The sequence below is a fragment of the Sinocyclocheilus grahami genome, unplaced genomic scaffold (genome assembly GCF_001515645.1).
Source record: "Sinocyclocheilus grahami isolate Dianchi unplaced genomic scaffold, SAMN03320097.WGS_v1.1 scaffold1867.1, whole genome shotgun sequence".
Lineage (NCBI taxonomy): Eukaryota > Metazoa > Chordata > Actinopteri > Cypriniformes > Cyprinidae > Sinocyclocheilus > Sinocyclocheilus grahami.
The window spans coordinates 76,710-89,691 of record NW_015507046.1 but is presented as its reverse complement, the minus strand read 5'-3'; the positions used below and the strand labels follow the sequence as shown (position 1 = coordinate 89,691).

The window sequence follows — 12,982 nt, the reverse complement described above, 5'->3', positions numbered from 1 at the left end:
GTTGTTGAAAACGGTTTAGTTCTAACTGCAAACACATTGTTTAGCACGCTGCGGAATATGAGTTTAGACTGTGCGTTGTGTGCAGTCCAGTCACCTCCCATCTAAGAGGTTATACCACTGATCTATAACAGCTGTAGAGCTGCAGAGATCAGTGTTTAGACATCTGTAAATAACTGAAGACAGACTTGTGACAGCACCTTATCCGCTTCTGCCACAGACAAACCAGCAGCTTCAAACACCAGCCCAATGTTGTTGTTATTATCATCAATATTATTTATGCTCCATAAATGAGCCTGCGACACAGTAAGCTTGAAGAGCAGAAACAGCACGCACTGTCCTCCGATCGTAATACAATACACTCAGACCATCTGCTGGTAGTATTACTGCTGGTTTATTTATTGATTTAATGAGTAATGCATTATAGGGCTGCCACTAATGACTATTTTTATTTCGATTCATCTATTGACTCATTTATCGATTAATCTTAACGATTGATTTCCCTCAAAACATCTACAGTTTCACTTAAGATCATTTGATTAAACTATATTTTATTAAACCAAATGAAATCCAGATCTCTCTGAAATCCTTTTTTTTTTTTAAAGCAAAAGTAAAAAACAAAAAAAAGACAACATGTTCCACGTGTTCTAGTCCACTAATATTAAAGTTATAATCAAAAAAACTCTTTTTAAAGGAGTATTTACCTGAAATGTTATTTAACAGAATTTATTTAGGAGAAAAATGTAAATGTGCAGTATTTCTGAAAGAAAAGAAAAACTTATTTTTTTTTTTGTTTTTTTAAAATAAAATAAATTAATTGGAGATGCTTCCTATAATTATAATTTATTTGTGGTAATAAAAATAGATGTAAGTGAACAATAGCCTTTAAAATTACTTAAAATGCATATATAATAGCAATGAGGCAATAATTAGTTCAAATAAATTATCAAAAGCAAGAAATCGTATGGTTTTATTGAACAAAACTGTTAAAATACATAATGCATTATAAACAATAGAGCTAATGTACTTTACGCATTACAACAAAGGCCTGCAGGGGGCGCCAACGGCCTGATGATTGTTTTTACACATTACTGTGCGATCTAATCCATGTTTAATATTGACCAAGCACCATTTCATTCAAATGTCCACTTAATCTTTAATATCTGGCCATTTCTTTAGGACAGAGACGCTATAGCCACTGTAATTAAAAGAATATGTGGACATCAGAACGTTATAAACTCAGAGTGAGGGTTTGAGCTTTTATTCTGAAACCGCGAGATGATGTTTTCTCCTGAGTTTGCGCTGATTTATAAATGATTTACCTTAAATCTGATGAAATGCGCACGCTGCGCATTCAATTAAATCGTAGCGTTTGTGAATTCACAATTATGCTTACTTATGATTTGATGCATTATAAAAATATTTGGCAAATTGAATTAGGTCCCTTTCCTCTCCTGCACCATTCACCTTCTCCCATGTTTCCTCTCCATCTCTCTACATCTTTGTCTGTGTACATCTATTGTTTATAAGGCATGATGTGCAATGACGAATTACGCTACAGCACTTTTATTATTGCACTGATTGGCTATTAGCTGCGAGCAGACAGTGTCAACTATATATTGGAAAAAACAGTGACCATAAATGTAAAGAAACGAAGTTGCTTGTCAGGTTTTCCTAACAAGCAACCATATTTTTTTTTAAATAAGCCCCCCAAAAAACGCAACCTGTGATTTTTATTTTTTTATTTTTTTAACTCGACTTAACCAAAAAAGTAGCCTAAAGTCACGTAAAATACACAGACTTGACAACTCTACCTTTACGCATTACAACAAAGGCCTGCAGGGGGCGCCAACGGCCTGATGATTGTTTTTACACATTACTGTGCGATCTAATCCATGTTTAATATTGACCAAGCACCATTTCATTCAAATGTCCACTTAATCTTTAATATCTGGCCATTTCTTTAGGACAGAGACGCTATAGCCACTGTAATTAAAAGAATATGTGGACATCAGAACGTTATAAACTCAGAGTGAGGGTTTGAGCTTTTATTCTGAAACCGCGAGATGATGTTTTCTCCTGAGTTTGCGCTGATTTATAAATGATTTACCTTAAATCTGATGAAATGCGCACGCTGCGCATTCAATTAAATCGTAGCGTTTGTGAATTCACAATTATGCTTACTTATGATTTGATGCATTATAAAAATATTTGGCAAATTGAATTAGGTCCCTTTCCTCTCCTGCACCATTCACCTTCTCCCATGTTTCCTCTCCATCTCTCTACATCTTTGTCTGTGTACATCTATTGTTTATAAGGCATGATGTGCAATGACGAATTACGCTACAGCACTTTTATTATTGCACTGATTGGCTATTAGCTGCGAGCAGACAGTGTCAACTATATATTGGAAAAAACAGTGACCATAAATGTAAAGAAACAAAGTTGCTTGTCAGGTTTTCCTAACAAGCAACCATTTTTTTTTTTAAATAAGCCCCCCAAAAAACGCAACCTGTGATTTTTATTTTTTTATTTTTTTAACTCGACTTAACCAAAAAAGTAGCCTAAAGTCACGTAAAATACACGGACTTGACAACTCTACTAGAGATGTTTTGTTTTTACGAAGAGGCAAGAGAGACAGTGCCTCCTCAAAAAAATAGATAATAGAATAAACCACAGTACAAAGACAAATATGATGAAATATGACATAAAATTGTATCACTTATAGGGCTGCACAATTAATCGAATTTCTAATCGCGATTACAATTATGGATGCCACAATTACGTGATCGTTCAAAGCGGCAATTAATCGTTCAAAGTCCACTTATGTTATTCTGCAAGCTTAAGATATGTTTTTTTCTTTCTACATGTTATCTTAAAGGTTTTTCCATTTGTTTTAGTATAACATTATAATACCATTCATATTTTAACTTTTTTGTCATTTAAAGAAGAAACCAATCCGATGTATAGTTGACATTTGAGGCTTAATACTATAGAAATGCAATAAAGGTTTTTCAGATAGTGTTTTCTGCTTGTTCATTTTCATATAAAAATACGGCATGCAGTTGCATCAAACAATGGTATAAACATCATTCAATGTAAATTGTGATAATCGCAATTACAATTTCAAGGGAATAATCGACAGTTATGATTTTTGTCATAATCGTGCAGCCCTATCAGCACAAAGACCCCAGGGTTCCTGCAGGTCCTTAACAAGTCAGTTTTATAAATGTTATAAAACGTCTTCAATGATGTAAGAAAAGTATTACTTTTTCTTAATTTAAGAGGTCTTAAATTTGGATATGGAAAATAGTATACTTTGTTTTAATAAACAGAACATTATGCAATGGGAGTAGATTTTAATGTAATACTATAAATAACACTGTTTGCTGTTTTCTAAAGAGCTCCAGGTGTAATGCTTACTTTATATGCAAAGCTGTTACTCAATCACAGCAGGGCATTTAGCTTGAAGCCCCTTAAATCAGACGGATAAATCAGGTGGAAAATGGCCTTTCATTTCTAAAATATGTACAAATCCTACTAACATTATTATTATTTAAAGCGGTTCATTACCCCTTTTAAAGGAGAGAAATGTTATAACATGCTCACTGAAACACAAAAAGGGAAAACATGGCAAAAATATGTTAAAATGTATATGTTGCACAAATCATATTGAAATGTCAGGGTTGGCAGCGTGGCACAATTACAGTACTGGTCAAAGTTAAGCACTGCTGTAAAGGGAAAATGTTTTCAAAAAAAACAATGCCATGAAAAGTTAATATTTTTCAATTAACTTCTGCCAAATAAATCACATCAGTATTGGCGTGTCGCCTGTTAGACAGCCCTTTCTCAAACACACTTAAGGTGGGTCATCTCAAGCATCTTTAACAATAATAATAATACTTATGCTGACTAATTCTAGTAATGTCTCGTATGCATGTTTGCTTTGACATGCCTCTGGATCGAAGCTGCTTCTTCTTACCGATAGTGAGAATCACGAGCGCTAAAGCCACTAATACCCCGATGATGAAAACGGCCTCTTCACTCAGAACCTCTCTCATGAAACTCTCCATGAGCTGCTCCTCGGAGAAGTCCTCTAAGTCTTCATGAAGCTTGTGCTCCTCCATGTTTGAACGCACATGAGCGGTGCGCGGCGGAAGTGAGCGACACGTGTACTAGCTTCAGCGTGGTGACGGCTTACGTCATGAATATTAATGAGCATACGCGGCCGTTACTGACCAATCTTGAGGTACGGAGGTTGATTAATATTAATGAGCTCACCTTTACCACAGTAGCGGTAATTATTGAGTCGACGATCCTTCAATCGTTTAATTGAGATTGCCGGGGCGCATGTGTTAGACTTCAATGTACACGCACTGGAATCCTACAAATGTCGTTATTTCTGCACAAACGCGGCGAGGTTTGAATCGGCTCTGTGGGCGCTGCTGACGGAGCGCGCGCGTCCGGTTCTCCGGTGAAACAGCGACGTTCTCCGGCGTGTGTGAACCGAAGATGGCGTCCAGCGCGGCGTCGGTGTGTCGCTACTGGACGCGCTTGGACTTGCAGCAGCTGCAGGTCAGTGGCTCTCTGCGGGAACGGTTACAGAGGCTGTGCTCGTGTTGATTAGCCGCTGTGATGTAAACACTCTCCGGAGAGTCACCGACAGCAGAGCACTCATCAACTTTCATCTGATGCTCGACACAGACGTGTTTGCTAACCGTGCGAATAATCATATAATCAATAATACTTCGCTGTGCTCAAATCTCAGTCATTTATCAGGCTAGCGTTAGCTAGCTGCGAGCTAGAACTAGCCAGTCTAGTTAGCCCTCCGTGTTTGTTCTTAGTGACGTCATCATTTGTTTTTATTGTTTTGTTGTTGTTTATTATGCCCCCTTGGTCAGCCTGAGGTTGTTTTAAAGGTGCTATATAAATATAAAGCAGATACAGAAAGTAAGAAAGCTGTCAATCAACACAATTTCGTCTCTGATCAACACATTTAAACTCACAGGTCACGCTTCTTCATGGTCTCCGCGGTTGTTGAAAACGGTTTAGTTCTAACTGCAAACACATTGTTTAGCACGCTGCGGAATATGAGTTTAGACTGTGCGTTGTGTGCAGTCCAGTCACCTCCCATCTAAGAGGTTATACCACTGATCTATAACAGCTGTAGAGCTGCAGAGATCAGTGTTTAGACATCTGTAAATAACTGAAGACAGACTTGTGACAGCACCTTATCCGCTTCTGCCACAGACAAACCAGCAGCTTCAAACACCAGCCCAATGTTGTTGTTATTATCATCAATATTATTTATGCTCCATAAATGAGCCTGCGACACAGTAAGCTTGAAGAGCAGAAACAGCACGCACTGTCCTCCGATCGTAATACAATACACTCAGACCATCTGCTGGTAGTATTACTGCTGGTTTATTTATTGATTTAATGAGTAATGCATTATAGGGCTGCCACTAATGACTATTTTTATTTCGATTCATCTATTGACTCATTTATCGATTAATCTTAACGATTGATTTCCCTCAAAACATCTACAGTTTCACTTAAGATCATTTGATTAAACTATATTTTATTAAACCAAATGAAATCCAGATCTCTCTGAAATCCTTTTTTTTTTTTAAAGCAAAAGTAAAAAACAAAAAAAAGACAACATGTTCCACGTGTTCTAGTCCACTAATATTAAAGTTATAATCAAAAAAACTCTTTTTAAAGGAGTATTTACCTGAAATGTTATTTAACAGAATTTATTTAGGAGAAAAATGTAAATGTGCAGTATTTCTGAAAGAAAAGAAAAACTTATTTTTTTTTTTGTTTTTTTAAAATAAAATAAATTAATTGGAGATGCTTCCTATAATTATAATTTATTTGTGGTAATAAAAATAGATGTAAGTGAACAATAGCCTTTAAAATTACTTAAAATGCATATATAATAGCAATGAGGCAATAATTAGTTCAAATAAATTATCAAAAGCAAGAAATCGTATGGTTTTATTGAACAAAACTGTTAAAATACATAATGCATTATAAACAATAGAGCTAATGTACTTTACGCATTACAACAAAGGCCTGCAGGGGGCGCCAACGGCCTGATGATTGTTTTTACACATTACTGTGCGATCTAATCCATGTTTAATATTGACCAAGCACCATTTCACTCAAATGTCCACTTAATCTTTAATATCTGGCCATTTCTTTAGGACAGAGACGCTATAGCCACTGTAATTAAAAGAATATGTGGACATCAGAACGTTATAAACTCAGAGTGAGGGTTTGAGCTTTTATTCTGAAACCGCGAGATGATGTTTTCTCCTGAGTTTGCGCTGATTTATAAATGATTTACCTTAAATCTGATGAAATGCGCACGCTGCGCATTCAATTAAATCGTAGCGTTTGTGAATTCACAATTATGCTTACTTATGATTTGATGCATTATAAAAATATTTGGCAAATTGAATTAGGTCCCTTTCCTCTCCTGCACCATTCACCTTCTCCCATGTTTCCTCTCCATCTCTCTACATCTTTGTCTGTGTACATCTATTGTTTATAAGGCATGATGTGCAATGACGAATTACGCTACAGCACTTTTATTATTGCACTGATTGGCTATTAGCTGCGAGCAGACAGTGTCAACTATATATTGGAAAAAACAGTGACCATAAATGTAAAGAAACGAAGTTGCTTGTCAGGTTTTCCTAACAAGCAACCATATTTTTTTTTAAATAAGCCCCCCAAAAAACGCAACCTGTGATTTTTATTTTTTTATTTTTTTAACTCGACTTAACCAAAAAAGTAGCCTAAAGTCACGTAAAATACACAGACTTGACAACTCTACCAGAGATGTTTTGTTTTTACGAAGAGGCAAGAGAGACAGTGCCTCCTCAAAAAAATAGATAATAGAATAAACCACAGTACAAAGACAAATATGATGAAATATGACATAAAATTGTATCACTTATAGGGCTGCACAATTAATCGAATTTCTAATCGCGATTACAATTATGGATGCCACAATTACGTGATCGTTCAAAGCGGCAATTAATCGTTCAAAGTCCACTTATGTTATTCTGCAAGCTTAAGATATGTTTTTTTCTTTCTACATGTTATCTTAAAGGTTTTTCCATTTGTTTTAGTATAACATTATAATACCATTCATATTTTAACTTTTTTGTCATTTAAAGAAGAAACCAATCCGATGTATAGTTGACATTTGAGGCTTAATACTATAGAAATGCAATAAAGGTTTTTCAGATAGTGTTTTCTGCTTGTTCATTTTCATATAAAAATACGGCATGCAGTTGCATCAAACAATGGTATAAACATCATTCAATGTAAATTGTGATAATTGCAATTACAATTTCAAGGGAATAATCGACAATTATGATTTTTGTCATAATCGTGCAGCCCTATCAGCACAAAGACCCCAGGGTTCCTGCAGGTCCTTAACAAGTCAGTTTTATAAATGTTATAAAACGTCTTCAATGATGTAAGAAAAGTATTACTTTTTCTTAATTTAAGAGGTCTTAAATTTGGGTATGGAAAATCGTATACTTTGTTTTAATAAACAGAACAATAATTACATTGTTAATGTAAAAATATAAAACAGAATTGTGTTGGTTGTTGTTTACTTGAAAGTGTAAATAAAGTGTATTCATTTAACCTGACAAATGTGCAAGTAATGTGCATGTACAGTAAGTGTAACTGGACCATGAATTTACATTTAAAAAATAAATAACTCTTATCAGTTGTGAAGTGAGCTCATCTGCTCTGTCTGATAGTGATGGGTCTTTCTTGAGCGATTCGTTCATTTTGAACGAATCTTTAATGTGACTCGGGAAGAACGAGTCGTCTCGGGGAGTGACTCGCTCATTCAGTCGCACATGCGCTACAATAGGTGCTGTGTTTTGAGTCTTCGGGTTTGGGTCGTTCGTTCATCACGTGACAGCCGCATAAACTTAACCAACGCAACAAAAACAAGTATCTCTGCTTTATCAAAGTGATTTCACCATCATATGGACAAAATTGAATGCATAACCAACTCTTTATTAACTTTATTACCACAGGAAAAGAACCATCATACACATTTATAAACTGTAAATACAATTTGAGACCAGAAACGCATCACGTAACTGTAGGAGTAAATAATAATAATAATAATAATAACTATGCACCCATTTGTAAGGATTGGGAAGGTTGCTGTCATGTCACGTGACAAAAGAACGAACGACTCGAACCCGAAGGCTTGTCAGATAAGAGGTGATGTGAGTTAGCATAGACTAAAGATCCAGGTAAACAATTCATTAATATTTTCTGTTTCAACAGAAAACGCTAACGCTTATAGCATTAGTTTTGTCTTGTTTGTAGTGTGATCAACGTTTGCGTTAGTAGTAGATGTGTTAGGGAAGTAACGTGTAACATTTTAATTACATTTTGCTCAAATTAACCAAATGACTCGAAAAAAGATTTGTTCATTTTGCTGAACGAGACTCAAAGATCCAAGTCGGTAAAATGATCCGAACTTCCCATCACTACTGTCTACATACTGTGTTTCAGAGAGAGCTAGACAGCTCCGCCACGCTCCTAGCCAGCCGGCAGGATGACCGCGAGCAGTCCAGGAAAAAACTCATCGACCAGAGCCGCGACTTTAAGAAGAACACACCAGAGGTGAGTTATGTTTCTAAGCTCTCTTTCATTTAGGTGTCTGGCTCCGGGATACGCTCCTCCCTCGCAAGCCCTCGTCCGTTTCGCCAGCCCTTGTCTGGCAGTAGATGCTGAAGGATGTTTGCTTTTAATTGTGTGTAAATATTTAGACATTGGAACTGGAATGTCAAAAACAAGTAAATATCCTCATTAAATGAAACTAGGAATGGGCAGGTGTACCTCAGGACTCCAGAAATTGGAAGTGACAGCAATGTTTGAGCTTGAAAACGACGATCGCGTGACTTATATGGAAATATATTTTTTTAATTAATCGCGATTAATTGTCGTGCTGACTGACGAGAACCAGCCGGCAGGATGACCGCGAGCAGTCCAGGAAAAAACTCATCGACCAGAGCCGCGACTTTAAGAAGAACACACCAGAGGTGAGTTATGTTTCTAAGCTCTCTTTCATTTAGGTGTCTGGCTCCGGGATACGCTCCTCCCTCGCAAGCCCTCGTCCGTTTCGCCAGCCCTTGTCTGGCAGTAGATGCTGAAGGATGTTTGCTTTTAATTGTGTGTAAATATTTAGACATTGGAACTGGAATGTCAAAAACAAGTAAATATCCTCATTAAATGAAACTAGGGATGGGCAGGTGTACCTCAGGACTCCAGAAATTGGAAGTGACAGCAATGTTTGAGCTTGAAAACGACGATCGCGTGACTTATATGGAAATATATTTTTTGTAGTGCGGTCAAACAATTAATCGCGATTAATTGTCGTGCTGACTGACGAGAAGAGCGAGGCGAGCTGACTGATGAGAAGAGAGGAGCGAGGCGAGGTAGGGCTGGGCGATAATTCGATAACGATAATTATCGCGATATAATTTTACTCGAGAAACCGATATGAACAGTTCGATATAACGTTTATGCGCCAAAATCAGAACGAAACCGTGCGACTCATTTGAATCACGCCACACAGACCGTTCATCTGCTCGGACCAATGTTCAAAATGGCACGAGCTCACTAGAGCAGATGCGTTTACTTGCTCACGCGAGCTCTAAGCAGCGCTGTGAGATCCAGTGTGAAGCGCTTGAACTCAGCGATGAACACAAATGACTCGGTGATTTTAAACTGGTTTAAAGCCAAACAGGAGAAACACTGTGTGCAACGAACGAGACAGTCAGAAGGCTTTTCAATCTACACATCGCCATCATTTACCATGGATTTATTGTAGTAACACTCACTGCACCATGGTATTGTGGCACAAATGTGGGATATTCACATTTAATTTTATTACAGGAGTAATGGTATATAATTATAGTATGTATTTGTGATTAAGCTATAGCATGTGTGCATTTATACTGAATGTTTTTAGACTACTGTTTTTCATACAGGCTACCTAAAAACCATATAGTTATATTTTACCATGGTATTGAGGTGCTATATGTGTGGTTTTAACTGTTTATCATGATTTAAATGTATGCTACTATGGAAGACCAATGCTTAATAAAAAAAAAAAACGGTCAGAATAAATGTAACCATATAAGACTGAGGTTGCTACAATTTTTACAGATGTGACTGATTTTGATAATGAACAAAAATGTACCTCTGCATCCTAGCTCAAGCTACTATCAAATGTGCATTTAAAAGAGACAAAGTTATTATTATTATTATTATTTTCAGGCAACCCAAACCTGTTTCTTGATTTGAAACAATATCACTCATTAGAACACGCAGAAACTAAGAAATTAATTTTTCTATTTAGATATTTATTTTGGTATGGAAAATTAATGGTATGGTTTCTACAACTTTCACTGTAGAGCAAAAATCTGGCTTTAAACTTAAAAGAAATAAAGATTTGACATTTATCGTGATAATTATCGATATCGACTGATATGAAAAAAATTATCGTGATATTTTTTTTGGCCATATCGCCCAGCCCTAGTATGAAGTACAACTGAAGCACATTGAGTTGTCTATAATATTTGGTCCTGAAGCTTTCCGAGTGTCAGATCATGCTTTTTTTTTTCTGCATGCATTGCTTCCCGTCTGACTGACAGTCTTTGTGTTCTTTATGTGTGTCTGATGTAGGATCTGAGGAAGCTTGTGGCTCCGCTGCTGAAGAGTTTCCAGGCTGAGGTGAGTTTTCTCCTGAGCCGTGAAAGAAGAAAACCAGCAGATGAATGACTTTATTCAGCACCGCAGAAAAAGACGACATAACAGCACAGTCATTATGAGTATGATACAAGTGTGTGTGGATGATATTTGCTCATCTTTGTCTCTTCTAGATTGATGCGTTGAGTAAGAGGAGTAAAGAGTCAGAGACAGCCTTTCTAAACGTCTATAAACGACTGATTGATGTGCCGGGTAAGTCTGTGTGTCACAATCCTGTGAGCTGCACAATTAAAACATCACCATCCTCAAATATTTCCCTTTATAATGCAGTAATAGTAGGTAATAATACTGATTGCAGTAATATTCATTTCCAGTCAGAGGATGAGCCAACTGTATGACATATTCATATGCATCCCAACAATCAGAGACCTGCATTCTTACAAGACTTTATTGTTGTTTTATAGCTGTAGATCAGCCAAAGTCAAAGTTTTCATTGATCCTTCTATGAAACCGCACAAGGACCCCAAAGTTCCCATGGATCCCTAAAAAGATCCAAATTTAGTTCAATAAAATTTAAGGTCATAATGTCTTTAAATTTCTGAAAATGTATAAGAAAATCCCTAATTATCATTTTAACAGGTCTTAAATTTGGGACACAAAAGCAGTAATCGCGATATGGCCTTATGTGATTATTAAACTTCTAAAGGCTACGATTTCATTAAATAAATATGAGCGGTGTACATTCGAAGTAAAAATGCAGTGCTGTTGTGCGTTCTACTGGCTCACAATCAGTGAATACTGCACATTTATGCCAAGAGACTGCTTATGATCAACTGTTGATGAATTATGACATGTGGTAATATGTTGTAGATGGAGGTAAGATGCATATTTTATCTCCCTCATTTGTTTGAATGAGCAGCTGGAAGTAGTATAGCAAAGACATTTCAAAATAAGAGTCTCAATGTGTTTCAGGTGAGTTTATAATTAATCTCGCATTATGCATAAAATCTTTTCTGGTTATTATTGATTATAATTCAACGTAAACTCTTGTAGCTTCTCTCTGGGCTGCCCCGTCGCAGGAAGAAAATACTAAGAACATTAATTAACATTTAGTATGTAGATTTTTCAGGTATTGGCACAAAATATCTGTGATCTGTGTTTCTTTAGGAGTAGTAAATGAAAAAGAACTCAAACTTGCGCTCATGACATGAGAATCTGTCTTGATCAGTTTTTTAAAAGCTTTCCTGAATGCAGTGTTAACTGTGGCCGTCTCTTTATCTTGCGTCTGTGTCTGTGTATGTGTATGTGTCTGCGTCTGTGTATGTATCTGTGTGTGTGTGTGTGTGTCTCTGTGTGTATGTGTATGTATCTTTCTTTAGGAGTAGTAAATGAAAAAGAACTCAAACTTGCGCTCATGACATGAGAACCTGTCTTGATCAGTTTTTTAAAAGCTTTCCTGAATGCAGTGTTAACTGTGGCCGTCTCTTTATCTTGCGTCTGTGTCTGTGTATGTGTATGTGTCTGCGTCTGTGTATGTATCTGTGTGTGTGTGTGTCTGTGTCTCTGTGTGTCTGTGTGTGTGTGTGTGTGTGTAGATCCGGTGCCGGCGTTGGAGTTGTCGCAGCAGCTGCATCTGAAGGTCCAGAGGATGCATGATATTGATACAGAAAACCAGAAGTTGCGTGAGACGCTCGAGGAATACAACAAAGAGTTTGCTGAGGTCAAGAACCAGGGTGAGACACACACACACACACACACACTCGTAACACTGGAAACATCCTGTCATCTTTTCTCCATGATGGAGTAGAGATGAGGTTAGGCTGAGACTCAAATTGCACGGCCACTGACTGTTCATGAAAATATCAGTATTGTTCTCGTTCTGGAAAAAAGTGGTATCGGAACAACGTTGCAGTACTGAATATGTTACACTGTGCAAATCTGGCGGTTCAGTATCAGTCTCTGTCTAGCAGCTGTCAGTACGCAAGAATCATCTCCAGCACTGTAAATGGCACAACACACGAATGTTATGTACACGAACACTTTGATTGTTTTGTGTTTGAACTGTTTGAACATCATAGCAGTGCAAACCCTCTGCATCACTTTTCATTTCTCAAGGCTGTTTAAACACAGGGATGGATCACAACAGGCTCCTCTGATTCTCACCTGGCTGAGAATCAGAGGAGTGTGTTAGCACAGGTTCTGTGTGTGTGTGTGTGTGTGT

At 37.0% G+C, this 12,982-nt stretch overlaps 1 protein-coding gene across 1 annotated transcript in view; it reads left to right on the top strand.

The window, feature by feature from the left end:
* The first annotated feature begins 3,382 nt into the window (after positions 1 to 3,382).
* LOC107573095 (protein CASP-like) overlaps positions 3,383 to 12,982 on the top strand; it is a 25,951-nt gene continuing 16,351 nt past the window's right edge. The window contains exons 1-5 of the mRNA XM_016259534.1: positions 3,383 to 4,572; positions 8,560 to 8,670; positions 10,738 to 10,785; positions 10,935 to 11,013; positions 12,357 to 12,494. Coding sequence (XP_016115020.1) covers positions 4,510 to 4,572; positions 8,560 to 8,670; positions 10,738 to 10,785; positions 10,935 to 11,013; positions 12,357 to 12,494 — 439 coding nt within the window. The 5' untranslated portion in view covers positions 3,383 to 4,509. The remainder of the gene's footprint in view (positions 4,573 to 8,559; positions 8,671 to 10,737; positions 10,786 to 10,934; positions 11,014 to 12,356; positions 12,495 to 12,982) is intronic.